The sequence below is a fragment of the Neophocaena asiaeorientalis genome, unplaced genomic scaffold (assembly GCF_003031525.2).
Source record: "Neophocaena asiaeorientalis asiaeorientalis breed wild unplaced genomic scaffold, Neophocaena_asiaeorientalis_V1.1 scaffold543, whole genome shotgun sequence".
In the NCBI taxonomy this organism is placed as follows: domain Eukaryota; kingdom Metazoa; phylum Chordata; class Mammalia; order Artiodactyla; family Phocoenidae; genus Neophocaena; species Neophocaena asiaeorientalis.
This window is the reverse complement of record NW_020173671.1, coordinates 2,298,352-2,325,845: the sequence shown is the minus strand read 5'-3', so window position 1 is coordinate 2,325,845 and position 27,494 is coordinate 2,298,352. Positions and strand designations below refer to the sequence as shown.

Here is a 27,494-nt window from a genome sequence, read left to right as displayed (position 1 = left end):
AGCTTAATTTTGCAGGGCTGGAAGAAAAAGATCGACAGGTAAAAATTAACCCTCACAAAATTAAAATAAATATTTGTCCTTTATTTCTATCATTTAATCTGTTAAGTATGTGAAGTGATGCAACACAACCCCAAAAGGCATGCCCAGCAAGGCCAGGAGGAATTTATGAGAGAAGCCAGGTATTCTGGCTGCCCAGCCACTGCCTTTAACCACCAGCGTGAACCTTCCTTTCAGATCATCTTCTCAAATTATCCATAAGAGATTTATCCACATACTCAATAAGAAAAATATTTCTAATTATATCCAACCATTCTTAACATGAATGAGATTTATGTGGGGATACAAGACTGCCAAGACTTTTTTTGCCAAACAATTCCTTTTGACTTAAGAAAGAAGAAGCAGCTGCATTGTTTCCATAGCTATCCATATAAAGGAGCCCTTGGAATGAGGCTGACTCGTCCTGCTTTAAAAAGCTCCAAGGTAAGTGGGAACAGGACCGGACTTTCAGGAGGAACACTGGCTAGCTACACCGCCCAGTGTCAGCTGCAGCTGCTGGCTGGGGTACTGCTCTTTCTGATACTGCACATTTTACGTCCATTACATTTGTTGCCTTCTGTTTACAACAGCAAGTAATGCCACAAACGGGATTTTTGTTTTGCTTTGTTTTCTTTTTGGTTAACTAATCAAGTACTTTTTCCTTTTCTCTTATAGAACTGTCTCACTTCCAGGCTGCATCTTCTCACTTGCTAACAAGGTAAGATTTGGACTAACCAGTCCCTGGAGGAGAAGGCGAGAACCTCTAGAACAGATTTGTGTCATTTAGCAACCTTTGAGAAAGTGATTGTCTCAGGAAATATACCTTAACAACTGTATTTCAGGGAAGGTGTGGGAGAAGGAGACGGAGGACTTGCCTTTTAGAGCAATGCACCTAGTCTTAGGACTCAGGCACTGGTGGGACGATATTTTTGCAAGAGAATAGTTGTTAATAGAATACTATTTTGTTTCTGTAGGAAAAAAAATCTGCGCTAAGATTCCCTGGCTAAAATTCTCAAATTTGATAAAAATGTGTCCTGCTTTTAGAATTCATTTAGCAAACATGATATCTAACAAATAAGAAGTACCTAGGAAAATGCTTCTTTTACTTCTTTAAAGACTTTTTAAAAGTTACTTTATCCAGTGCTGAGTGCTGTATGAAACCAAAACACTATGAAATTTTGTCACATAGCTAGTAAAGATGTTAGTCTGCCCCACTACTGCACACTGCATTTCTAAAGAGAGAGACTGGTGGGGAGATGATTAAAATGAGTTTCAAGTAACTTGATCACGTAATGACTGAAGTAGCATCCTCTGCTAAACCTTTCATTCTACTGATGCCACCGGCAACCTGCTGACAACACAGAATGGGGCAGCCGCAGCCTGCCTCTTTCGGAAGGAAATGTGGAATAGCAGAGGGAGACTTTAATGTGGAAGAATGAGGATAATGTCTGCTGTGGCTTTCATCCTGAATTAGTTTAACTGGGTTAAACTGATTAACTGGATTTAATATGCAAAGAAATTATGTTAGAGAAACTCTACTAAGCACCCAGCTAAAAAAAAAAAAAAAATAGTAAACAAAATTATAATCCGACCCCCCGCCAAATCCATTGAACTTGAGTACTTCTAGCTGAACATCTCACGGAGAACATAAAGTTCTCTTACACTATATGGCAGGAAATATAATTCTCTTGCATTACAATAAATGACATTTTACATCTAGTAGCCTCAACTATTTCAATTTGCTTTCTCAGTCATTATTTTAACTTTTCTTTTTCAAAGTGTCTTCACTCTGTCTCAGGGGTTGTGGATTCAGAAAGGCAATATTATAATCCCTATTCTAAAGATGGAGACACTGAGGCTCAGAAAGATCAAGTGCAACCCAAGATCACAGGCTCCTTAGCAGCATGCGAGGCCACCACCCAGCCCTCTTATTAGAAAGTCATTCTTGAAGGATGAAAGAAGAAAAAAGCCACTGTGTGCAATGCTGGGTACCAGTGACCCCTGATGCCTTTGAGCCCTTGTAACGTGTTTGTTTCAACAACTGTAGCATGGAGCACAGTGCACCTGCCTGATGGCATTTTCAACTGGGCCTATGCAATAGCATCAAGATAGAGATTTATGGATATCGATGACAATCCGGAATCTCTGGCATGAAATGTTTCATCTCCTTTAGGACCTCTGAGTTCAGCAGCCATGAGTTCAGACCAGGAAATGGCCGTTTTTGGGGAGGCCGCTCCTTACCTCCGAAAGTCTGAAAAGGAGCGCATTGAGGCCCAGAATAGGCCCTTTGACGCCAAGGTATCTGTCTTTGTGGTCGAGCCCAAGGAATCCTTTGTCAAAGGGACTATCCAGAGCAGAGAAGGCGGGAAAGTGACAGTGAAGACCGAAGGAGGAGCAGTGAGTAGAGTCCCAGGAGCCAACCACATTCTACTGATTATTTTGTGTGGTCACTCAGTTGACAAACAGTTACCCTTCCTGTTTACCAGACTCTGACAGTGAAAGATGACCAAGTCTTCCCCATGAACCCTCCCAAGTTTGACAAGATCGAGGACATGGCCATGATGACCCACCTGCACGAGCCAGGAGTGCTGTACAACCTCAAAGAGCGTTACACAGCCTGGATGATCTACGTGAGTGCCCCCCACCCCCAAAGTGGGCTTTATCACTGGACCCTGTCAGCCCATTATAGTATAAATGGGTTACAAGTAGTGACTCATTGCACTCTCACTAGTAATGTAACTAGTTAAAAGGCTCACGGTTGCTGCTGTAAGGCTCAACCCAACAGCTGGCACGTAATCCTTTGTCTTCTCATCCAAAGCCGGGCAAGGCCATTGTCCACAAGGACTGGGTTTGCCAAAGAGCCCTTGAACAAACGCTAGAGCAGCTACTGTTTATATCTCAACCACGTGCTTACATCTCCCCTCATCCCCATTCCTGATGCAGAATCATTCAGAAGGAAAATATAAACTCATGTATTAACACTTAAAAATAATGTTTCTAAAGACCAGTTTTCACTCCTCCAAAATAACCACAATTTGTATCTCTGTGTTCTGGTCCCTTCTGTGTGGAATGCCTCTTTGATGAAAACTTCCCAACTTCCCCAGGCAAAGCTGGATGTCGTGTCCTGTTGTTTCTGTCTCTGCAATAACACTGACAATGTTTTTCCACCATCAGTCATTTACGTGTCTGTCTCCTACATAGACTGAAAGTTCCTCAAGGAACAACATCTCATTTATGTTTCATTCTTAGGGCCTTGCAGAGGCTTTGCACATAATACAAACTCAGTAGTACTTTCTAATTGAATCTATTATGTTAGGCTGACATTTCTGTATAGGGTTTTTTTGTTTTTTGTTTTCTGGCCGTACCATACAGCTTGCACGATCTTAGTTCCCTGACCAGGGATTAAACCCGCGCCCCCTACAACGGGAGCTCAGAGTCCTAACCACTGGACCGTCAAGGAATTCCTGTCATTTCTGTATAGTTTAGCTGCTGCTACTAGTCAGCTGGACAACACCTACACAAGTGTACCTGGTGTTTAGAGTCAGCATCCATTCTGATTGGTTGGTACTTATCCTAGACCAGTTGTCAAAGATTTTGGAAATCCATCTGTTGTAATCATAATGTATTTACATCATTTTGTGTTCTGTATCTTTATAACTCAGTAGTATGTTACAAATATTTCCCCAGTATTGCTGCATACCTTCATGTGTGCCTTTTTAAATGACTGGATCACAGTATCTTAAGAAGATTTTCCATATTGTTGAGTACTTAGGTACCAAATTTATGTTTTTATCAATTTGAATATCTTAATGCTACAAAGGAAATATATGCCCATTTTCTAAACTACAGTAAAAGATGTCTCATACTACATTTAAAAAACCCCAAAACTTTGGAGCTCCTGCTATGTGAAAATCACTGTGACAAATCCCAAAAGGAATAATGAGAAGTCTAAGCTATAGTCCCTTCCCTCAAGGATTCTGCTGTCTTGTTGAACCTTTCAACTAGTTTTCATGCTGATGCCTTGAAGACATGTAGAGCACTTAATTAAAGTGTTCCTTTTAGTGAAAATTCATTTAATGAGTTAATTGCACAAATCACAGAAAAGGTGTTCGGCTAGTTATTCTTTCTTACTCCCTTGCATAGACCTACTCGGGCCTCTTCTGTGTCACCGTCAACCCCTACAAGTGGCTGCCGGTGTACAACCCTGAGGTGGTGGCTGCCTACCGAGGCAAAAAGCGCCAGGAGGCCCCGCCCCACATCTTCTCCATCTCTGACAACGCCTACCAGTTCATGCTGACTGGTGAGTTGGATGTTTTGTGCATCTTTTTAGAACAGAACCATAGGAGAAAGAGACTCTACCCGTCTCAGCACACTCTTTGAGGTGGTCCCCTAAATGCTATTGCCCTTTGCCCAGAACCAACCTAAACACACTCCAGATTTTAAGGTGTATCTGGTATTAAAACAGTTATACCGTACATCTTTTTCCTAGAATATTGTCTCAGCTAGGTCAGTCTAAGGTACAAAGGTACCCTGGGGAAAGGGCTGAAAGATTTCCCCTTCAGAGAGAGTAAAACATCAAAATGAACTTTTCACTTTCCCTAAAAATATGACTAAGGCCATGATTATTTCCAAAGCTACCACCTTTACCATATTTACTCCTTCTCATGCACTAAAAATATCTCTAATGCCTATTTTTCATTACTTCTTGTACCTACAATAAACATGCTACTAACTTGTCATCTAAATCCACCTGAAAACCCCAAAGTCCACTTTCGGTGAGTATTTAGTGGTGGAGTATAAAAAGAGAAAGTCTGCAGCTTCTTTGCAGCGCTCTGTTTCAATGCAGTCTGTACACTAATGTGCGGCAGGGGTGGGCCCAGGGAGCAGGAGAGAGCGGTGCTGGCAAAGGTGCTAGGCCTAGGGCCGCCAAGTCCATGGGGCTTCCCTGGTGGTGCAGTGGTTGAGAGTCCGCCTGCCGATGCAGGGGACACGGGTTCGTGTCCTGGTCCGGGAAGATCCCACATGCTGCGGAGCGGGTGGGCCCGTGAGCCATGGCCGCTGGGCCTGCACGTCTGGAGCCTGTGCTCCGCAAAGGGAGAGGCCACAGCAGTGAGAGGCCCGCATACCGCAAAAAAAAAAAAAATACTAAGTCCATGCCATTTTATGTACTCTCCATTTACAAATATTGGGTTGGCCAAAATGTTCGTTCAGGTTTTTACGTAAGATGTTAGGCAGTATTAACCTTCCTTAATTTCTCTTTTGTAGACCGTGAGAATCAGTCAATCCTGATCACGTAAGTAGATTTGATGCTTTCTTTTCATGACTGCAATAGCTACCAGCTTTGGGACCCCTACTGACTTGGTTTTTATTTGACAGCGGAGAATCTGGGGCTGGGAAGACTGTGAACACGAAGCGTGTCATCCAGTACTTTGCAACAATTGCAGTCACTGGGGAGAAGAGGAAGGAGGAAGGTTCTAGTGGCAAAATGCAGGTGGGTCTGAATGCCACGTCAGGATCCAAGCTGTCAAGTAAGAAACTCCCGAGCCCCACATGTGAGGACTGCTCTTGCCTTTGCAGGGGACTCTGGAAGATCAAATCATCAGTGCCAACCCCCTGCTCGAGGCCTTTGGCAACGCCAAGACCGTGAGGAATGACAACTCCTCTCGCTTTGTAAGTCTCTTGGACACTATTACAGACACTGCTCACTGGTCAAAATTTACGGGATGTTTGTGAATACATTCTCTGAGTCTTTTTCATTCCATTCCAATTTAATTATATTATACCATGGCTCTTTCCTTTTCCTCTGAGCATGTAATAACATGGATCCAAGTCCTGTCTAAAAAGATATATGACCCGGGCTTCCCCAGTGGTGCAGTGGTTGAGAGTCTGCCTGCCGATTCAGGGGACACGGGTTCATGCCCCGGTCCAGGAGGATCCCACATGCCGCAGAGCGGCTGGGCCTGTGAGCCATGGCCGCTGAGCCTGCACGTCCGGAGGCTGTGCTCCGCGACGGGAGAGGCCACAACAGTGAGAAGCCCGCGTACCGCAAAAAAAAAAAAAAAGATGTATGACCCTATATCTGAGTTCATCTTTCACTATTTACAATTATCCACAATTTTTAAAATTTAAAGATAAAATTATTTTACCTAAAAAATAGGAGATACATCTTTTTCTACCTGAAACAAATTGTCTCTGAATTGATTTAATATTAAAATGTTAGCACTTCAAGTGTTTCGAGTTTCTCAAAGATTTGATACGATTCAAAAACAAAGTAGTAATGTTAATTTTTCTTTCAAGGGTAAATTCATTAGAATCCACTTTGGCACTACAGGAAAACTGGCTTCTGCTGATATTGAAACATGTAAGTGCTTGCATATACCTTACAATAATTTCTGTTTCTTATGACCTATAATATTGACTAAAATTTGCATCTCATATGAATTTTTACATTTTTCCTCTTTGTTATTTATTTCCTTCCAGATCTGTTAGAGAAGTCTAGAGTTACTTTCCAGCTTAAGGCTGAAAGGAGCTATCATATTTTTTATCAGATCACATCAAACAAGAAACCAGAACTAATTGGTAAGAAACGTCGTAATTCCTTTCCAAAATTACTACACCCGCACCTAGCAATGCCTGGTCCAACTCAGTATTCCACGATGGAATTTTGTCAACTGTACATATTGTCTTGATTTTGAAAACAGCTTTGTAAATTTGGTAAAAATTTATGTGTGCTCATTATAAAAATTCAAAGGGAAAACTGAAAATAACACCTCCAAATCCTATCACTATGAAAATAATCACTATAAACACTTGGTATCATTCCAGTCATTTTCTGTAGATATATCTTTACAAATAGATACATACATACAGTAACTGGAATCACAGTTACATGCTCTTCCGTAATCTCTTTTTTTCATTGGGCAATAACATATCATGGCTTTTTCCATCCTAGTGCCTTAGAATTTGTCTAGAAATCTGTTATTTTAATGAAGAGGATATTTCTGCTTACCTTTTCTCTGTTCCATGTACTTAGAAATGCTTCTGATTACCACCAACCCATTTGATTTCCCATTCGTCAGTCAAGGGGAGATCAGTGTGCCCAGCATTGACGATCAGGAAGAATTGATGGCCACGGATGTAAGTAGAACACAAGAAAATTAGAATGATTATTTGGGGTCAGAGCAACGGTCCCGCTAGATAAATCCTCAGTTTCTCGTAGAAATCACAAAAGAAGATTCAAAGATGGACGTGGATGTGCCACCTGGAGTCAACTGAAAAGACCGGGATGTGCCCCTGCAACATCTCACTTTCTCATGATAGTCTGTTAAAGAGCTATCCTTTCTGAATTTCCCTAAACCATTTTTTTATAATCTACTTGCATTAAATCCATACCACCTCTCAAAATAATAAGTTTACTATCCTTGTTCTCTATTTTAAGTTTACTTTTTGCATCTTCAGAGGGTATGCACCTGTGATTCCAATGCTCTGTGCTGGCTTCCAGTTGACTAGCTCCCTAGACACCCAATCTAAGGAGTTCCTTGCTCCCATCAGTACTGGTAGTTTCCTCAGTCTGACCAACAAATCAGGAATTATCCAAATGTGAACTACTAATAGTGAGCATATTAACCTGACATAGGTTTACATAATAGTAAACATATTAACCTGATCCAGGTTATGGATCATAACCTGACAGTTATAGTTTACACAATAATATTAACCTGATCCAGGTTATGGATTAAACATATTAACCTGATCCAGGTCATGGATCATAACCTGACAGTTATTCTATTGGTTGTGTTGGCAGAGTGCTATTGATATTTTGGGCTTTACTAATGATGAGAAGATCTCTATCTACAAGCTCACGGGAGCTGTGATGCATTATGGAAATTTGAAATTTAAGCAAAAGCAGCGTGAGGAGCAAGCGGAGCCAGATGGCACTGAAGGTATCAACTGAGTCATCCACCTGACTTCACGTTTGTTTGAAAATCACACTCTTTTTTAAAAAAATTTATTTATTTAATTTATTTTTGGCTGCATTGGGTCTCCATTGCTGCGTGCGGGCTTTCTCTAGTTGCAGTGAGCAGGGGCTTCTCATTGCAGTGGCTTCCCTTGTTGCAGAGCACAGGCTCTAGGCACGCGGGCTTCAGTAGTTGTGGCACGCGGGCTCAGCAGTCGTGGTTCAAGGGCTTAGTTGCTCCGCGGCATGTGGGATCTTCCCGGACCAGGGATTGAACCTGTGTCCCCTGCATTGGCAGGTGGATTCTTAACTACTGCACCACCAGGGAAGCCTGAAAATCACATTCTTAACTTGTTACCCTTGAGCTTTCCTCGGAAGACAAATTCATTTCCAAGAATTGCATTTGAAAGTATATCTATGTAAGATATGTGCGGCATGGGTATTAGACATATGTCCCTACAATTTCTGAAGTTCCTTAGGGAATACTACCCATAACCAAGGTCTTGAACTTAGTGAAAAAAATGGGCAAGAATACTCAAAAAGATATTCTGAAAACACTGCACAAAATGCCTGTAGCTTCAAAAAATTTTTTTTATTTGAGGAAGCGGGTTGCTTTGGGCCATAATAACATCATTCTATCCTTTCTTCCTTTCAGTTGCTGACAAGGCAGCCTACCTCCAGAGTCTGAACTCTGCTGACCTGCTCAAAGCCCTCTGCAACCCCAGGGTCAAGGTCGGCAATGAGTACGTCACCAAAGGCCAGACTGTAGAGCAGGTAGGTACATAATTCAAATTCACAGCCAGGGATGCAAGCATTTTATGGTCCTCTATGAACCTCAAGGGATACACCTTTGTCTTTCAAGGTGTACAATGCAGTGGGCGCCCTGGCCAGATCTGTCTATGAAAAGATGTTCCTGTGGATGGTCACCCGCATCAACCAGCAGCTGGACACCAAGCAGCCCAGGCAGTACTTCATCGGGGTCTTGGACATCGCTGGCTTTGAGATCTTTGATGTGAGTTGGTAGTACGTTGCTAAGGGGTTTTTTACAGTAAAGCAATGGAAACATCAATAAGAAGAAATCTGTAAATATTATAACCTTTTATTACCAATGTCAAAAAGTTATGCTAACATTTAAAAGACAGTGATTGGGCAGCTAATCATTTATTGTAGTGGCAATCCCACTTCTATGAGAAATAAGCTACTTAATGAGGACTCTTTAACTTGCTACATGATCCAAAGGGAGTTGGGAATTAGGTTGTTGTAGTGAGGGGTTTAAAAATCCCACAATGCAAAGTGGAGTTAATATAAAAATATAAAAATAAACCTGTGTAGTGCATAATATGCTCTGAATATATGGTAGGGAAACCATTCAGAAACACTTAGGCAGATAATAAGAACTGAGAAAAGGTCAGCAATTTAGAGTCAGCATTAATAAATTCAATGCAAGGAACTCTTAATTCTCATCAATGTGATATGGGATAAAAACTCATATTTGATTATAAGACACATTTTTCCTGCTTATAGTTTAAAGAAGTTTATCTTTTTCTAATTATAAATGCAAAACTTAGGCATGGGAGAAATTATGGAAAATGAAGGAAAAGGAGTCCATATTAATTCTACTATTTATATCTAGTTAATGTTAACATTTTGGCTTTTAAAAAATATGAGTGTGTGTTAATATACTGTACATAATATTTGGAATCTTGATTTTTTTCGCTTCACATCAAAGAGTAGGGGTGGCAATTATCGCTCCCTTGCAATGCTGACCATGATGGCTTCCACACAACAGACTCCTCCCAGTCAGCTTCTAATGGGTGTCAAATTAGCTGTTAAATGAGTCAACAGAAAACGCAGAAGATGATGGGAATAAACATGGAACGATTAAGTAGGAACTCAGAAAAACACCTGAGTCAGTTTAAGCAAGTGCAAGAAAGGAGAATTAATAATGATGATGATTTAGGATTTTGTATAAAATGGCAGCAGAGAAAACCAGTAGATTTCACAGCCCCCCAAGGACTTTGATACCCATAATCTAAAGGCCATTCTACATTTTTAAATCAAGAAGCCCTATATCTTAAACTGCTCAATTTGCTAAGAGAAAAGTAAACGCATCCGTACGCATCCGTTTATTTAGTTCAACAGCCTGGAGCAGCTGTGCATCAACTTCACCAACGAGAAGCTGCAGCAGTTCTTCAACCACCACATGTTCGTGCTGGAGCAGGAGGAGTACAAGAAGGAGGGCATCGAGTGGGAGTTCATCGACTTCGGGATGGACCTGGCCGCCTGCATTGAGCTCATCGAGAAGGTCCGTTTCAAGTTTTGGAAGCTATGTTTTGCGAGAACTAAATTATTCACTGCACCTTGTTTAATTCTATAGACAAAGAAAAATGCTTATATAAAATTGTAACTTTGTGTTGTGGTCTGCTTCCAGCCGATGGGCATCTTCTCCATCCTGGAAGAGGAGTGCATGTTCCCCAAGGCCACAGACACCTCCTTCAAGAACAAGCTGTATGAACAGCATCTTGGAAAGTCTGCCAACTTCCAAAAACCCAAGGTGGTTAAAGGCAAGGCCGAGGGCCACTTCTCACTGGTGCACTACGCTGGCATCGTGGACTACAACATTACTGGCTGGCTAGACAAGAACAAGGACCCCCTGAACGAGACGGTGGTTGGGCTGTACCAGAAGTCTGCAATGAAGACTCTAGCTTACCTCTTCTCTGGGGCTCAAAGTGCTGAAGCAGGTAATGATGAAAAAAATCCCAACATGTTCTCCTGATATTACAAAATGTGATGTTAGATTGAGGCTAGTGATATCACAGCCTAGGCTGAGGTGTTGCAGGGCCAAATCTATTGTGCCTCCAAGTCCTGAGTAAGTAGGCTGCATTGTGATTATACATTCACTCCAGCACTGATGGAGGCCCTACTGCAAAGAGCCAGAAAGGAACTTTCAACATCTCAACCAATGAAAAGGCTTGGCTTCTATGATTCTCTCCTGCTTTTTCCTCCATATCTGCTGGTTATTGAGTACCACTGAAAAGTGGATGCACACTTAGTTGACACATAAGATTCATTCAGGCTCAAACAGAGAGGTCATCTGTGTTGGAAAAATGTTCCATGTGAGCACAGAAATCAACAAATAGGCAAGAAATAGCCCTGTCAATTCAAAACTATGTTTGAATGACACCTTTTCTTATTTTTTCTCCAGAGGCGGGTGGCGGTGGGTCTGCCAAGAGAGGTGGTAAGAAGAAGGGCTCTTCTTTCCAGACCGTGTCTGCCCTTTTCAGAGTAAGAAAGAAACTGTTTTTGACACTCTTGTTATTTTGGGAATTAGTTTTTAAAAGCACAAAGCCTTCTCTCCACAAGTCATTTAGGAAAGGACTGACCTTAACTAATGGCTTCTGTTCATCTAGCTTTGAAGAGAAGAGCTTTAAATGACTCAGAAATTATCAGGTCATCTTTCATGCTAAGCCAAATAATAAAAAATATTTTATAGGAAATGTTATAAAACGTAATGCTCTGCTATGCATAATCTAGTTGAGTCATGCAAATAAGCAATGGCATGCGCTCAGAGACTAAATCATCAGTAGGACTAACGAAAATCTAACAGCTAGGCCTTAAGGAACCTAATACGGTATCCATGTTCATAATCTAGTCAATTCTCAATTTAACCGGTAGGATTGTTCCCCTTATAGATAATCTTTATGCCCTAGAAGTTGACAGAGTTGGAAAGGGGAAGCTATATTTATGAGAATAAGTCCAAATGTAGTGTAGGCTTGTATTTCCTTCCTGGAGAACCACAGAGTTTAGTAGAAGGGTGACCATTCAGGATGGGGAGGCAATGGCTTTGTCAATGTATGTGGGTGGCCAGGGACAAGGGTAGGAAGGAGGACGGTGCTTGCATACACTGAGAAGAATCACTTGACAGCCTGCTTTATATGTGTAACTCCTGCCGACTCAAGTGGAGAAAGAGGTGTGGAGGAGGCTGCACCTCAGGAAAAGTTTACCAAGGTGGTACCTTAAGTTAAAATGGTCCAGAAGGATCGTTCAACTCAGCCATGGACATGGATTTTATAGACATCACCACGTGCTCATAACCGTGTCTAAATCTCAGATAACAGGATTTTCCCTGATTTCACAGGAGAATCTGAACAAGCTGATGACCAACCTCAGGAGTACCCATCCTCACTTTGTGCGGTGCATCATCCCCAATGAAACAAAAACGCCTGGTAAGAAGTTCTGGAGCGGAAGCACAAAGCATGACTGCCATACCTCCTTTTAACGAAACTCTGTCGTGAAATAAATATGGGTTTATTTTAGGGGCCATGGAGCATGAGCTTGTCCTGCACCAGCTGCGCTGTAACGGTGTGCTGGAGGGCATCCGCATCTGTAGGAAGGGCTTCCCGAGCAGGATCCTGTATGCAGACTTCAAACAGAGGTCAGACTCTCCTAATTATGGTGTTTCCTGGAGTTTAGTGTAAATATATTTAGTGCAAGCAAAACGGTTTAGTGAAAAATATGCCTTTGTTATTTTTAATTTGCTACAAAAAGAGTAAAAAATTATAAGCCTCAAAACACCTTTAAAACACAGGTATACCACATACTAAGCACTCTAGAGACTTTTCACTGGATCTACCATGCTCCTGGCTTAGCTCATAGATGTCTACATTAACGTCAATAATTATGAGAACAACCATTTTTGAGTGCTTGATATGTTTGGATTATTTCATTTAATCCTTCCAAAACCTCAGTAGAGGGAAGCACTACCAACAGCAAATGCATCCAGCAAGGATAATATGTTACATTGTGTTGCTCACCTACACACTAATGGGAACAAAACTGTAGAATACTTTCCTGAGAACAGGGTCTGATGAGGCAGAAAGGAAAGTTGCAACTGTGCAGGAAGGTAAAATGGAATAAAAATAGACAGTAGATACTAGATTGACCATCTATGTATACAATGTCCTTCCTGCGAAGAAAGAATAATTGTTTTAAAGCTCTGGGTTTTTTTAATGGATCATTTAATGCTTAGCTACTACTAGTCTCATCAATAAACCAAGTTTTAAAAAACTATATTTACTTTACCAGATACAAGGTATTAAATGCAAGTGCAATCCCTGAAGGACAATTCATTGACAGCAAGAAGGCTTCTGAGAAGCTCCTTGGGTCCATCGACGTTGACCACACCCAGTATAAATTTGGTCACACCAAGGTAATAGTCTCTAAGGCCCACCAGACACTATGCCTGTCCCTTTGGAGTTTATGTAAAGTTTCTGATCTGCAACTCTGCCCACACACAGGTCTTTTTCAAAGCTGGCCTTCTGGGGCTCCTAGAGGAGATGCGAGATGACAAGCTGGCCCAGCTGATTACTCGAACCCAGGCCAGGTGCAAAGGGTTCTTGGCAAGAGTGGAGTACCAGAGGATGGTGGAGAGGAGGTATACAAACATATTGCTTGTCTACTCACACCCTTCAGAAGCATATTTGAGGTGGCTTACAGTTAAGGCTCAGATATGATAAGGCCACCAGAGCAAGAAGGGATGAATAAGAGTCTGATGCTGAAGTGGAGATAGATATACATGTACCAGAAAAGTTAAGGTAGGAATCATCACCACAGAATACATCGAATGCTCGGGTAAAAAATAAAAAAGAGAGGGAAGCATAATAAAAAAGAGAGAGATGTACGTCTTATCTAACAAGAGAAAACATACCATTGAGTAAGCAGAGACAAAGTGTTGCCCTAGCATTTGGTTCTAATGTGAATTTACTGGGTAGATCATTAAATAAGATACACTGAACTGCATAGCAGACAGTATTTTCAACAGTGGTTTTACTCAACATGCAGAAGCAACTTCTTCATCTGATCGTTTCTATTAGTGAACTATTATGATTTAAATTATTAAGGGCAAAATTGGTGAAAAATGTTTTTTCAGTAAGTTAATACAATTTCACCAAGGTACCTGGCTTTTTAGTGATCTAATGTGATGCAGGGATAGAGTTCTAAGACTACGAGTCAGGTGTCTCAAACTGCAGGACGCATATGAACGGGATCCATAGGGAGAAATGCATTTTATATTGCCACCTGTATATCCATGCATACATGTATGTGTGTGTAAATATATAAATAATTTACATGGAACAGATTTTCTATCACCTGTAGTTCTGCTAATATCTTTTACTGTATTCTATTTCATTAAAAATAATAAGTTTGGTCATGAACCTATATATATATTTATAGAGAGAGATATATGTAGATACATATATATTGGGGCAATTAATTGCCCATATATGAAGGTAATTAATTTTTTAAAATAATTTAGATTAAAACAAATGTGATGAGATTAGAGTAGAATGCAAAAATCATACAACATTAAAATATAAAACCAGAGATTTTTCAAAGAAATTCTGAGTTTTTAATGAGTCCCTTTATCCCATGCCCCACATCCCTGAGGGGTCTGGTTCCCTCTTCACTGCTCTCAGTGGCATTCACGTAGGAAAGTTTGCAAAGCACTAAAGCAGAGCAGTACTTCTCAGAGGGTGGTCCTTGGACCTACACCATCAGCATCTCTTGCAAACTTGTTAAAAATGCAAATTTTAGACCCCACCTCATATCTGCAGAATCTGAATCTCTGGGGAAAGGGTCCAGGAACCATATTTGATGAGATGAGATCATCAAGACACTAGATGAGGGACTTCCCTGGTGGCGCAGTGGTTAAGAATCCACCTGCCAATGCAGGGGACACGGGTTCGAGCCCTGGTTCGGGAAGATCCCACATGCTGCGGAGCAACTAAGCCCGTGCGCCACAACTACTGAGCCTGCGCTCTAGAGCCCGCGAGCCACAACTACTGAGCCTGCGTGCCACAGCTACTGAAGCCCGTGCGCCTAGAGCCTGTGCTCCGCAACGAGAGAAGCCACCACAATGAGAAGACTGCGCACCGCAACGAAGAGTAGCCCCTGCTCGTCACAACTAGAGAAAGCCCGCGCGCAGAAACGAAGACCCGACACAGCCAAAAATAAAATAAATTTTAAAAAAATCTAGAGCCTGTGCTCCGCAACGAGAGAAGCCACCACAATGAGAAGACTGCGCACCGCAACGAAGAGTAGCCCCTGCTTGTCACAACCAGAGAAAAGCCCACGCGCAGCAATGAGACCCAACACAGCCAAACAAATAAAATAAATTTTAAAAAAAGAGGTTAATGATTCTTATGCACACCAAGGTTTGAGAAGCACCAACGTAGAGAAAGGAATGATTAATGAGTCCTTGACCACCATCCTCAAATATAATTTCTTTCATCTGTGCTTTTGAAAGTAGGTGAGGAACATGGTGGAATGCAGAACCTCCAACTCTCACTGCCAAGATTTCATCTCATTTCATCATCCACACAATATCTAATTTGCATCAATTAAATTTCAGGGAGTCTCTCTTCTGCATCCAGTACAACATCCGAGCCTTCATGAATTCTTATGCACACCAAGGTTTGAGAAGCACCAACGTAGAGAAAGGAATGATTAATGAGTCCTTGACCACCATCCTCAAATATAATTTCTTTCATCTGTGCTTTTGAAAGTAGGTGAGGAACATGGTGGAATGCAGAACCTCCAACTCTCACTGCCAAGATTTCATCTCATTTCATCATCCACACAATATCTAATTTGCATCAATTAAATTTCAGGGAGTCTCTCTTCTGCATCCAGTACAACATCCGAGCCTTCATGAATGTCAAGCACTGGCCCTGGATGAAACTCTTCTTCAAGATCAAGCCCCTGCTGAAGAGTGCAGAGACGGAGAAGGAGATGGCCAACATGAAGGAAGAGTTCGAGAGAACTAAAGAAGAACTCGCCAAGTCAGAGGCAAAAAGGAAGGAACTGGAAGAAAAGATGGTGTCACTGTTGAAAGAAAAAAATGACTTGCAGCTCCAAGTTCAGGCCGTAAGTAGTGGTATCATCCTGTGCACTGCTAATCAGGACGCAAGCGCTATGACTCTAGCCACAACTAGAGGCAGGGAGTTGGGTAGTCAGTGTGAGAGACACTCACTGGAGGGAGAAGGTTAAAGCACTCTGATGGTACTAATGAAGTCCTTATTCCTTCATCACCCAATAAGTGCCCCCAAACCAGAACCAGGGCAATGAGCTAGAACTGACCATTTTCTTCCATTCTGTACAATTTCATCAAACTACAGGGTTTACAACTTCTTTTCCCTATGAAGACAGTCCTTGAAAGTGATTTTAACATGAAGCTAGCCCAAATAAAATATTAAGGAGAGGATAGCATGGAGAGAGTGATTTGTTTTCTCTGAAACTTCCCTGAACTTCTAGATGTCTATATGTCTATGGGTCTTAAATCACAGCTGTATAGCTGACAAATGACAGTATTCTACATCAATTTTTATTGAATTCTTGTTTTTGATCTCCAAAACTGAGATTTGCTCTTTCCAACCCATCTCCACAGTCAGTGCCGTAGCACATCACACCCGGGTTGCTGCATCAGTACCTAACTTGCCCTGCCTACCCCCAGCTCTCTCCGTCCATCCAGCCTGCGGCTACTCCCAGACCAAGTATTTTAGAATTGCTCCCCTTAGCTCTGGAATGGAATTGATAAGACTGTCTTTCATTTGGAGCCTGGTATAATTCACTCATCACAAATCGTATGTTTTTCCTGCTGATTAAGATTGGTCTCTTCTGTCAAGTTTGGGCAGTGTAGTAATTCCTTCTTTTAGATTACAGAAGGGAAAAGAGCTGTTTTTCTGTCCCCACCCCTTTCAAATCTATCCTGAATTCTCTTCTCTTGTCCCTCGATAATCACTTAGACTCTGTCCTACACCACTATACTCACTACCTGGCTATATGCAGCACATTTTATTCTTTTCTGTATTCAGAGACTGATATGGAGTCTCACTGATGAATGTATCTATCAATTTCTCTCTCATTTCCTGTCCACCCTCAACCCTCTTAAGTAGAAACATAGGTTGGTAGGAATTTCTTGATCACTGTATGCCTCAAATAGAATTTAGAGCACCTTAACCAGGATCATCTGCCAAGACTACAAAGGGAAATAATTCAGCGGCGGCTCCATCCAGAATTTCTCCCGCTGGAACCCTTTCTCTCCTCCTGATCCTTCTCCCAATATATTCATTTCTACAAGACCAAATCCTACCCATTCTCAAAGCCCAACTCAAATGCCACTTCATTCATGAAACCATATCTGATACAACTTCCCTGATCTCTTATGTCACTAATTGGTTTCTGAATTAATGGTAGCTTGTTGGGGTTAAGCTTTCTAATCTACTGTAGAATATACTCTTCTAAAGGAACAAGACAATATCTGATACGTTTTGTTTTTCTCACAATGTGAAGTGTCCTGCATCACACACAGCAGGTGGTTCATAAAAGTTTAAGCCAAAGAACCAATAGTGGTGATTTACACTGTTATCATTGTGAAATACTTCATTCTTACTTCCCAATTTTGATTTTGTTGCCAATTCAAGGAAGCTGAAGGCTTGGCTGATGCAGAGGAAAGATGTGACCAGCTGATCAAAACCAAAATCCAGCTCGAGGCCAAAATCAAGGAGGTGACTGAGAGAGCGGAGGATGAGGAAGAGATCAATGCTGAGCTGACGGCCAAGAAGAGGAAACTGGAGGACGAATGTTCGGAACTGAAGAAAGACATAGATGACCTTGAGCTCACACTGGCCAAGGTTGAGAAGGAGAAACATGCCACAGAAAATAAGGTAGGAAACGTATACAAGGAAAGTTTACTTTTTTATTATTATTAGGGAATACAAGCATAAAACTGAAGCCACCGAAATGTAACATGTAATGCAAAGTGTTTTTACTTCCTAAGGTGAAAAACCTCACAGAAGAGATGGCAGGTCTGGATGAAAACATCGCAAAGCTGACCAAGGAGAAGAAGGCCCTCCAGGAGGCCCACCAGCAGACCCTGGATGACCTGCAGGCAGAAGAGGACAAAGTGAACACTCTGACCAAAGCTAAAACCAAGCTAGAGCAGCAAGTGGATGACGTAAGTCTAGGATTATCAAGGAACTTATTTTCTTTGAAAGGAAGCTAAGCAATCCTTTTGACTCAACATTATTTGTATTTAGCTTGAAGGGTCTTTGGAGCAAGAAAAGAAACTTCGCATGGACCTAGAAAGGGCTAAGAGGAAACTTGAAGGTGACCTCAAGTTGGCCCAAGAGTCCATAATGGACATTGAAAACGAAAAACAACAACTTGATGAAAAGCTCAAAAAGTAAGTATGAAAGAATTGCTTATGAACTTGCTTCCAATGTTGCACATGAACTCAACTATCATCCTTTGCTACTTTGCAAAAAGGAAAGAGTTCGAAATCAGCAATTTGCAAAGCAAGATTGAAGATGAACAAGCACTTGGCATTCAACTGCAGAAGAAGATCAAAGAGCTGCAAGTAAGTTCACATTTCCATCCGTCTGGCCCAAAGAGGCACAGTCATGACATAAAAAGGCTAAAACTGAGCTCTTCCCCACTGCCAGGCCCGCATCGAGGAGCTGGAGGAGGAGATCGAGGCAGAGCGGGCCTCCCGCGCCAAAGCAGAGAAGCAGCGCTCGGACCTCTCCCGGGAGCTGGAGGAGATCAGCGAGCGGCTGGAAGAGGCCGGCGGGGCCACTTCAGTCCAGATTGAGATGAACAAGAAGCGGGAGGCCGAGTTCCAGAAAATGCGCAGGGACCTGGAGGAGGCCACTCTGCAGCACGAGGCCACGGCGGCCACGCTGAGGAAGAAGCACGCGGACAGTGTGGCCGAGCTGGGGGAGCAGATTGACAACCTGCAGAGGGTCAAGCAGAAGCTGGAGAAGGAGAAGAGTGAGATGAAGATGGAGATTGATGACCTTGCTAGCAACGTAGAAACGATCTCTAAAGCCAAGGTACTGCAGTCTGAGAAATAGTTATTAACAACAATGACCCTTTATGTGCATGTCACAGTTTGCACAGGGCCCTTTACACACAACATGTCATTTGTCCTTTGTAGTAATCCAGGAGGTAAGCAAGAAAGATGTTAGTATCTGTATTATTTCCGCTTAATCATATGAAGAAACTAATATTCAAAGAAGTTAATAAGCACATCGGCCCCATGACACTGCTAACAAATGACAGCACCAGCAGTGAGCATCGGTTGTGAGTGTTCTCTTGTTCTCCAACTGGAGAACACAGGTCTCCAAAATTCTCAATTATCTAATAAGCAAAGTTTCATGGTACATAAAAACAATCAAGTATTTATAAACATGCTTTTAGAAAACGTGCCATTCAATTCTCACAAAATCTTAAATTTAGTATATGATCTTTAAATTTTTTATTATAGGCATACCTCAGAGATACTGTGGGTTTGGTTTCAGACCACCACAATAAAGCAGCTATCAAAATAAAGCAAGTCACACAAATGTCTTGGTTTCCCAGTGCATATAAAAGTTATGTTTACACTATTCTGTAGCCTATTAAGTGTGCAGTAGCATTATGTCTAAAAAGTATATACATCCCTTAATTTAAAAATACTTTATTGCTAAAAAAGTGCTAACCTTCATCTGAGCCTTCAACGAGTCACAGTAGTAACATCAGCGGTCACTGATCACAGATCACTGTAACAAATACAATAATGAGAAAGTCTGAATACTGTGAGAATTACCAAAATGTGATGCAGAGACACGAAGTGGGCAAATGCTATTGGCAAAACGGCGCTGACAGACTTATTGGACACAGGGTTGCCACAAACCTTCAATTTGTAAACAAACAAACAAAAAACAAAAAAAAACACACTACCTGTGAAGAGCAGCAAAATGAGGTATGCCTGGAATACTGAACAAAGCTTCACAATTAGCTTTTTAAAAACCCCAATGTATAGTTTCAACTTAGGACAGCAATCATAAAATATACAGAAAAAATTCTAATATATCGTATTACATATAAGAAAATTTATTTTATATGTCAAAATAAATATTTTTCTGTTTTAGAAGAAATTGCAGCCATAGCAAAATATTATTAAAATGTCTTCATTGGCTTCTTCTACTTTTTCTCTCGCAGGGAAATCTAGAGAAGATGTGCCGCACCCTGGAAGACCAAGTGAGCGAGCTGAAATCGAAGGAGGAAGAGCAACAGCGGCTGATCAATGACCTGACAACTCAGAGGGGACGCCTGCAGACAGAATCTGGTAACTCTCTCCTCTATGAGGCCTAAAAGTGGAGATGATGTGGTCAAAAACAACTGATATCGTGATGTGAGAGCCTAATAAAAGCAACTGAAAATATGTGTGATTCACCAAACAGCTCAGGCTCTCATCCAACATGCAAGGTCACCTGGGGACAATGCTGGAGATGAAGACTTCCATAGGACTGGGTCAAGCTCTGCTCCACAAAGGCCTTGAGGATTTGGTCACATGGAGGGGATGCTTGGTATCAGGAGTCACTCCAGCATGGGTCCAGGGCTTCTGTTTTAGACTAAGCTTCTTTTTATCTAGATCAGAGTGAACCAAATTCCTGAATAGGGCAATGGATAACCCAGTCCCTCAAATGTCTTATGAAACAGGGACAATGTAGAATTAGACATTTTAGCTACTGTCTTTGACAGTTATCAACAGGTTTTGCACGATATTATATAACCCTGAAAGAATCAGTTATGGAGAGAACAAAGAGAATTTAAGCTGTATTTATTCATTCAGGTTAATATGTAAGTTTCACCATAAAAATGAGAAATTTGACGTTAGCATGAAGGTGCCAACAGAGAATTGAATCATCTGAGTACTCAACTGGAAGGCGGTGTTGAGAATTTAAACTTATTTCTAATATGGGCTTGCAAAACTTTTTCTTTGCTTTAAAAAGTGGTGCCATTTCTTTTGCTTATCAGGTGAACTTTCACGTCAGCTAGATGAAAAAGAATCTTTGGTGTCTCAGTTATCAAGGGGCAAGCAAGCATTTACTCAACAGACTGAGGAATTAAAGAGGCAACTTGAAGAGGAGATAAAGGTAACTATCGTTGTAAGACTCATTTTTTTCCCCTAACCTGACCCTAACTGGAGTCCATTACACCAACTTTAAAAAGGTTTTGAAACTTAATAATTAAACAATTAAATATACAGTAAAAAGAAGGTGTAACTACCTCCACAGGCCAAGAGCGCCTTGGCCCACGCCCTGCAGTCCTCCCGCCACGACTGTGACCTGCTGCGGGAACAGTATGAGGAGGAGCAGGAAGCCAAGGCCGAGATGCAGAGGGCGCTGTCCAAGGCCAACAGCGAGGTGGCCCAGTGGAGGACCAAATACGAGACGGACGCCATCCAGCGCACGGAGGAGCTGGAGGAGGCCAAGTATGTGCACAGATAGGAGAGAATGTGCAGAGAACACTGGATGTTGAATCAGAAAGACACAACCTTTGAAGATTCAGTGAATTAGCCCACAAATGTTCATTAATTAGCTCCTACTTGCCAGGCACTATCAGGCCCTGAGAATAAGACATGAATAAAGCAAACACCATCACTACCCTCCTAGCCTCAACTCTAGGCTAGGAAACAAAGGAAACAAAGAGTAACAAGTAATTATACAGATAATCAGCCTTATTGCTGGTTGCCAAGCACACCAAGCTCATTGCTGCTTCAGGTATTTGCAGTTGTTGGCCCCTCTGTGTCTGGAATACTCTCCCCCCAGATCTCCCTCTGGCTCACTCTGACTTCTTTTAGATCTTGACTCAAATGTTACCTCCTCGGAGAGGACTTCCCTGAGTATCCAGAATAGTTGGCCATGCCACACTCCATTTTATTTTCCTTCACTGCACTTATATCTGCAATATGTTGTTATGCATTTTCTCACTTGCTTATTGTTTCTCACTTGTTTGGAAGCTTCACGAGGCAGGGACCTTTTCTGTCCTGTTCACTGCTGTGTACTCAGCACCTGGTTCATAAAAGAAGCTCATCAATATCTGTTGAGTGAATGAATGGATATTTTTAATATGAAGTTCCCCATAGTTTTCAGCATGGTAATAGTTCATAATTCTTGGTTTGGTTCACTTCTTTCTACAAACATACATAATCTTCAAGGAAGAAGCTGGCCCAGCGGCTGCAGGCTGCTGAGGAACATGTAGAAGCCGTGAATGCCAAATGCGCTTCCCTTGAGAAGACGAAGCAGCGGTTACAGAACGAGGTCGAGGACCTCATGCTCGATGTGGAGAGGACAAACGCTGCCTGCGCAGCTCTGGACAAAAAGCAAAGGAACTTCGATAAGGTAGTTTCTACAGCAGCCTCTGCTCTCCACCATTGTCCTCTATCCTTTCCAGGAGGTAACCACTCTTGATGGGTGTTTCAGGTCCTGGCAGAATGGAAACAGAAGTATGAGGAAACTCATGTCGAGCTCGAGGCCGCTCAGAAGGAGGCCCGCTTTCTTGGCACTGAGCTGTTCAAGATGAAGAACGCCTACGAGGAGTCCTTGGATCAGCTAGAAACTTTGAAACGAGAGAACAAAAACTTGCAACGTGAGTCCCTTTCACTTTCAATAATTTTCATGCCTTGGAGGAACCTTCCTCTTATGTCCTCTGTCTCATCAAACCTCTACCTGTCTTTTACCCAAACAACAGAGGAGATTTCTGACCTCACTGAGCAGATTGCAGAAGGAGGGAAACATATACATGAACTGGAGAAAATAAAGAAACAAGTGGAACAAGAAAAGTCTGAAATTCAGGCTGCTTTAGAAGAGGCAGAGGTACATGTCAAAAATGTGCATTGTAAACAGATTCAAAAAAAATTAGGACTAGCCACATATATTGAACAGAAAAAGAAATAACACAAAATTAGTGGAAGGAACATGTGCAGAAAAACTTCTGAATGCTTCCGTTCCCTGCTAATGTCACCCCTTGCTGTCATTAAGGCATCCCTTGAACATGAGGAGGGAAAGATCCTGCGCATCCAGCTGGAGTTGAACCAAGTCAAGTCTGAAGTTGACAGGAAAATTGCTGAAAAAGATGAGGAAATTGACCAGCTGAAGAGGAACCACATTAGAGTCGTGGAGTCCATGCAGAGCACGCTGGATGCTGAGATCCGGAGCAGGAATGATGCCATCAGGCTCAAGAAGAAGATGGAGGGAGACCTCAACGAAATGGAAATCCAGCTGAACCACGCCAACCGCATGGCTGCTGAGGCCCTGAAGAACTACAGGAACACCCAAGCCATCCTCAAGGTAAATGGGCTCAGGAGATGGTCCCAGGGCAGTTGGGGTGACTGCAGCCCTGAGAACAAGGTGTCTCAATGATCGTTCATTCCACAGCATACCCAGCTCCACCTGGATGATGATCTCCGGGGCCAGGAGGACCTGAAGGAGCAGCTGGCGATCGTGGAGCGCAGAGCCAACCTGCTGCAGGCCGAGATCGAGGAGCTGCGGGCCACCCTGGAGCAGACGGAGAGGAGCAGGAAGATGGCGGAGCAGGAGCTCCTGGACGCCAGCGAGCGCGTCCAGCTCCTGCACACCCAGGTGAGTATAACATAAAAGTAAAAAATACAGTGGACTGAAAATGAAATTCTTGCTCAAATCTTAGTACTATCTAAAAATGTATTCATAATGTTTTATGGAGGTTAAAGTTTAAAATATCTTTGGATTAACAATATTTTTGTTTATATGAACTGTGACATTCAGAGTTGACTGTCTTATAGAAGTATATTGTCAACTCAGATAATTTATGGAACAAGAAGGGATACTAATTAGTTACCTTAATTAATTAGTTTGTGGGTTCATGAGAACATTGGACATTGTAATTTTGCTCTCATGTACTCAGTATTCCTAAATTTGATATTTTAACCAGAACACCAGCCTGATCAACACGAAAAAGAAGCTGGAGACAGACATCTCCCAAATCCAGGGAGAGATGGAGGACATTATCCAAGAAGCTCGCAATGCAGAAGAGAAGGCCAAGAAGGCCATCACTGACGTGAGCAGAGGGCCACACGGGGGTGGTCAAGTTAGAATCTTGATGGGCTGTCTCAGCTCTCTCTACTGGTTTTGTTTTACTGCTAATTAGGCGGCCATGATGGCCGAGGAGCTGAAGAAGGAGCAGGACACCAGCGCCCACCTGGAGCGCATGAAGAAGAACCTGGAGCAGACGGTGAAGGACCTGCAGCACCGCCTGGATGAGGCTGAGCAGCTGGCCCTGAAGGGTGGGAAGAAGCAGATCCAGAAGCTGGAGGCCAGGGTGGGTCTCTCAATATCTATCTATTTCCATTTGTTCCCAATGCCTTACTGGATCAAAGTTCTTAAGAGCCTACTCATTCGCAGGTGCGTGAGCTGGAAGGAGAGGTTGAGAGTGAGCAAAAGCGTAGTGCGGAAGCTGTCAAGGGCCTGCGCAAACATGAGAGGAGAGTGAAGGAACTCACCTACCAGGTACAGCAACCGTTTTTATCAGCTAAACACTCCTTGCATATACAGGAAACACTCACATGAGATGATACAGCAGTCATGTGCTTTTGAAGTAAGGCCCTGTGGTTTTTATCATCTTTCAGACGGAAGAAGATCGGAAAAATATACTCAGGCTTCAGGACTTGGTAGATAAACTTCAGGCCAAAGTGAAATCTTACAAGAGACAAGCTGAGGAGGCTGTAAGTATCCTTAAGACAGAGGGAAGGGAGAAGTCCTCTCTTAAGAAAAACTAATAAATAAATAATTAGATTTACTATTTACTTCTTGTAGTAAATAAGCTGTTTGCTTCATAGAAGCCTGTGTACTTCTTAAAAACGTTTGCGTATTTTTAACTCATTGCTTACTATCTGTAATATTAATAGATTGATTTTTAAAGTTAACATTCAACCCACAAAGAAACCTCAAAAAATTTCAAAGCAGAAATAATACAGGCCACATTCTCTAGCCACAGTGTGATAAAGTTGTAAAGTAACGAGAACATATAAACAAAAATTTTCGAGCACTTAAATGTTAAAAAACTAACTTTCCTAAAAAACGTTTGGATTAAATTAAATAAAAACATAATTACTGAATGATTTTTAACTGTAAATAAAATTTCAAGGAAGAAATCTAGAATTTATAAGTCTAGAATGTAACCAAAGCTGTCCTTGAAGGACAATTCATTGCTTTATATGCTTTCATTATGAATCAAGAATTTTAAAAAATGAAGAAAACTGACAGTCCAATAAAGAAATCATAAATAATAATAAAATAACAAAAGTAAGAGGTGTTGATAAAGATAAAGGTAGAAATTAATAGATTAGAGTATTCTATTTTCTAATTTGATAATCTCACTAACATCTAGGGAATTAATAAAATAAATACACTTATAACTAGATTAATCAAGGAAAAAATGAGAGAAAATACAAACTCACAACATTACAAATGAGAAATGGGACAAACCATACAGGTAGAAAAGTTATTTTTAAATGTAAAATATAAATCTGTTAAGACAGTTAAAATCTTAAAGAAATAAGAGAATATAAATTACTAAGTTGGCTGAATAAGTTATTTCAGAAATACTTCTGAAACTAGACTCAGGTCCAGATATGTCTTTCAAAATTTCAAGGAACAGATAATCCCTGATTCCAGAGCATGGGAAAAGATGAAAAGATTTCCAAATCATTTTAAGAAGCTTGCATAACCTGCATACCAAAACCTGTCCAAAAGAGAATAGGGGGGGAAGATACTAAAGGCAGTTTTATTCATGAGTATAGTTATAGCAACCCTTACTTTTATTAAGGAGACTGTCGGGACTTCTCTGGCAGTCCACTGGTTAAGACTGTGTGCTCCCAATGCAGGAGGCCTGGGTTCGATCCCTGGTCAGGGAACTAGATCCCACATGCATGCCGCAACTAAGAGTTCACATGCCACAACTCAGGAGCTCGCCTGCTGCAACTAAGACCCGGTGCAACCAAATAAGAATAACTAAATAAATATTAAGGAGACTGTCCATCAGTGATTAAATAGGCTTAATTCCTACAAAGTAAGGATTACTTAATATTAAGGAGTCTGTCAATAGAATCATTACATCCAAAGTAGGAGAAAAAAAGTGATTGTCTTGAAATGTGCCGAAATGCTATATGATAAAATTCCACATTTATTTCAATATAAAGAAGGTATTAAGAAATTCATCCTAATGATAAAGAATATCTAACTCAAGCGAATAGTCATCTTCCAGCAAGCATTAACAAGCATGATTTTATCCTTGCCCTCTGCTCTTATATTTTTCTTACTCTAATTGTAGTACATATTTTTTTTCCATTGGTTGCAAAAGTAGAGTTGCGATTATTTATGAGACATGAAGCCCCAAATAAATCATAAAGTTAATTTTAATGATAAGCAAAATTCAGAAGGTGGTAAGACAATAAGGTTTCCCACTGGGTATTTTAACTTTTCTGCAGATGGCAAGTCCTTTCTTCCCTTAGGCCTACAGAGTCTAGAAAGATGCCCGGTATGGGTGCCTTACAATTCCATTTTTATTCTCAGGAGGAACAATCCAATACAAATCTATCTAAATTCCGCAAGCTCCAGCATGAACTGGAGGAGGCTGAGGAAAGAGCTGACATTGCTGAGTCCCAGGTCAACAAGCTGCGGGTGAAGAGCCGGGAGGTTCACACGAAAGTCATAAGTGAAGAGTGATCATGTCCTGACGCTATGGAATGACTGGAGAGAAGCACAAAATGTGAAGTCTTTGGTCATTTCTCTCTGTAATTATTGTCTATCCTGCCCTACTGCAAAAGAAATAAAGAGCGTAGGGCACTGTGCAAGCAATATCCTTAGACTGGTCTTTTCTTTTCTCTCTCTCTTCCTGAAGCGATGTCAAAACTTGAATAATGAGGGCTTCCCTGCTGGCGCAGTGGTTGAGAGTCTGTCTGCCGATGCAGGGGACATGGGTTCGTGCCCCGGTCTGGGAAGTTCCCACGTGGCGCTGAGCGGCTGGGCCCATGAGCCATGGCCGCTGAGCCTGTGCGTCTGGAGCCTGTGCTCCGCAACGGGAGAGGCCACGACAGTGAGAGGCCCACGTACCGCAAAAAAAAACAAACAAAAAAAAAACTTGAATAATCACAAGACTATCACACAATCACATCTGAGCTGCCACTAAGAAGGAATTATGTACTTGCTTTTATTTTAGGTCTACAGTAATACTTTAAGACCATAAAGTTGTCACTGATCAGGGAAGCCTGTCCTGATGCACAGGAATACGGAAGTTATTTTTATTTCTAACCTTTCCCTAATAGTGGGGTATAGCAGGATCTTAGAAAGCTCCTGCTTCCCCTAACATGAACCTATTTTCCAGGTCTATACAAAGGATGGCACTAGTTACATTTTCACACAGGGGACGCCTCCTGAACTATATCATCAATTCTAGTTGCTTAATAACTAATACAAATTCAATGTAGTATTATTAGCACAGGAAGATTTTCATCATTAATACATGTAATATATACAATATATTCATAGTATATGCACTGGATAATAGGTACCACATGAAACAGTGAGATGTGACCTTTCTCCATATGAAAGCTACAAAGTGGCTATAAAGTCTGGAGACA

At 41.6% G+C, this 27,494-nt stretch overlaps 1 protein-coding gene across 3 annotated transcripts; it reads left to right on the top strand.

Annotated features, from left to right (window-relative positions):
* Positions 1-2,229: 2,229 nt before the first annotated feature.
* LOC112401889 (myosin-2) lies at positions 2,230-26,630 on the top strand. Of its 3 annotated transcripts, XM_024748418.1 has the most exons (39): positions 2,230-2,433; positions 2,523-2,666; positions 4,180-4,336; positions 5,302-5,329; positions 5,413-5,513; positions 5,594-5,706; positions 6,334-6,397; positions 6,517-6,615; positions 7,070-7,173; positions 7,841-7,979; positions 8,649-8,767; positions 8,856-9,005; positions 10,128-10,298; positions 10,425-10,734; positions 11,079-11,102; positions 11,229-11,278; positions 12,132-12,219; positions 12,311-12,428; positions 13,079-13,202; positions 13,291-13,427; positions 15,664-15,919; positions 17,476-17,718; positions 17,832-18,008; positions 18,091-18,236; positions 18,320-18,410; positions 18,496-18,885; positions 20,036-20,162; positions 20,855-20,973; positions 21,115-21,311; positions 22,038-22,221; positions 22,303-22,468; positions 22,571-22,695; positions 22,861-23,169; positions 23,257-23,460; positions 23,789-23,914; positions 24,005-24,175; positions 24,259-24,363; positions 24,483-24,578; positions 26,428-26,630. In XM_024748418.1, exons 1-39 carry the CDS (start codon positions 2,230-2,232, stop codon positions 26,578-26,580), a joined length of 5,829 nt encoding a protein of 1,942 aa, XP_024604186.1. In that variant the 3' UTR covers positions 26,581-26,630. The 3 variants fall into 3 exon arrangements, with proteins under 3 accessions (XP_024604186.1, XP_024604185.1, XP_024604184.1); XM_024748417.1 differs by lacking the exon at positions 11,079-11,102 and having other exon boundaries at positions 5,413-5,527; positions 5,614-5,706; positions 10,425-10,730; positions 11,201-11,278; XM_024748416.1 differs by lacking the exon at positions 11,079-11,102 and having other exon boundaries at positions 5,413-5,527; positions 5,614-5,706; positions 11,199-11,278.
* Positions 26,631-27,494: the final 864 nt, after the last annotated feature.

Excerpts from the sequence above, each read along its gene's own strand:
- LOC112401889 (XM_024748418.1), top strand. The coding sequence starts at position 2,230 with ATGAGTTCAGACCAGGAAATGGCCGTTTTTGGGGAGGCCGCTCCTTAC. Across the intron at positions 5,514-5,593 it reads GAGGAAGGAGGAAGGTTCTA|GACTGCTCTTGCCTTTGCAG; the intron begins GTGGCAAAATGC and ends CCCACATGTGAG. Across the intron at positions 24,176-24,258 it reads TCCAGAAGCTGGAGGCCAGG|GTGCGTGAGCTGGAAGGAGA; the intron begins GTGGGTCTCTCA and ends ACTCATTCGCAG.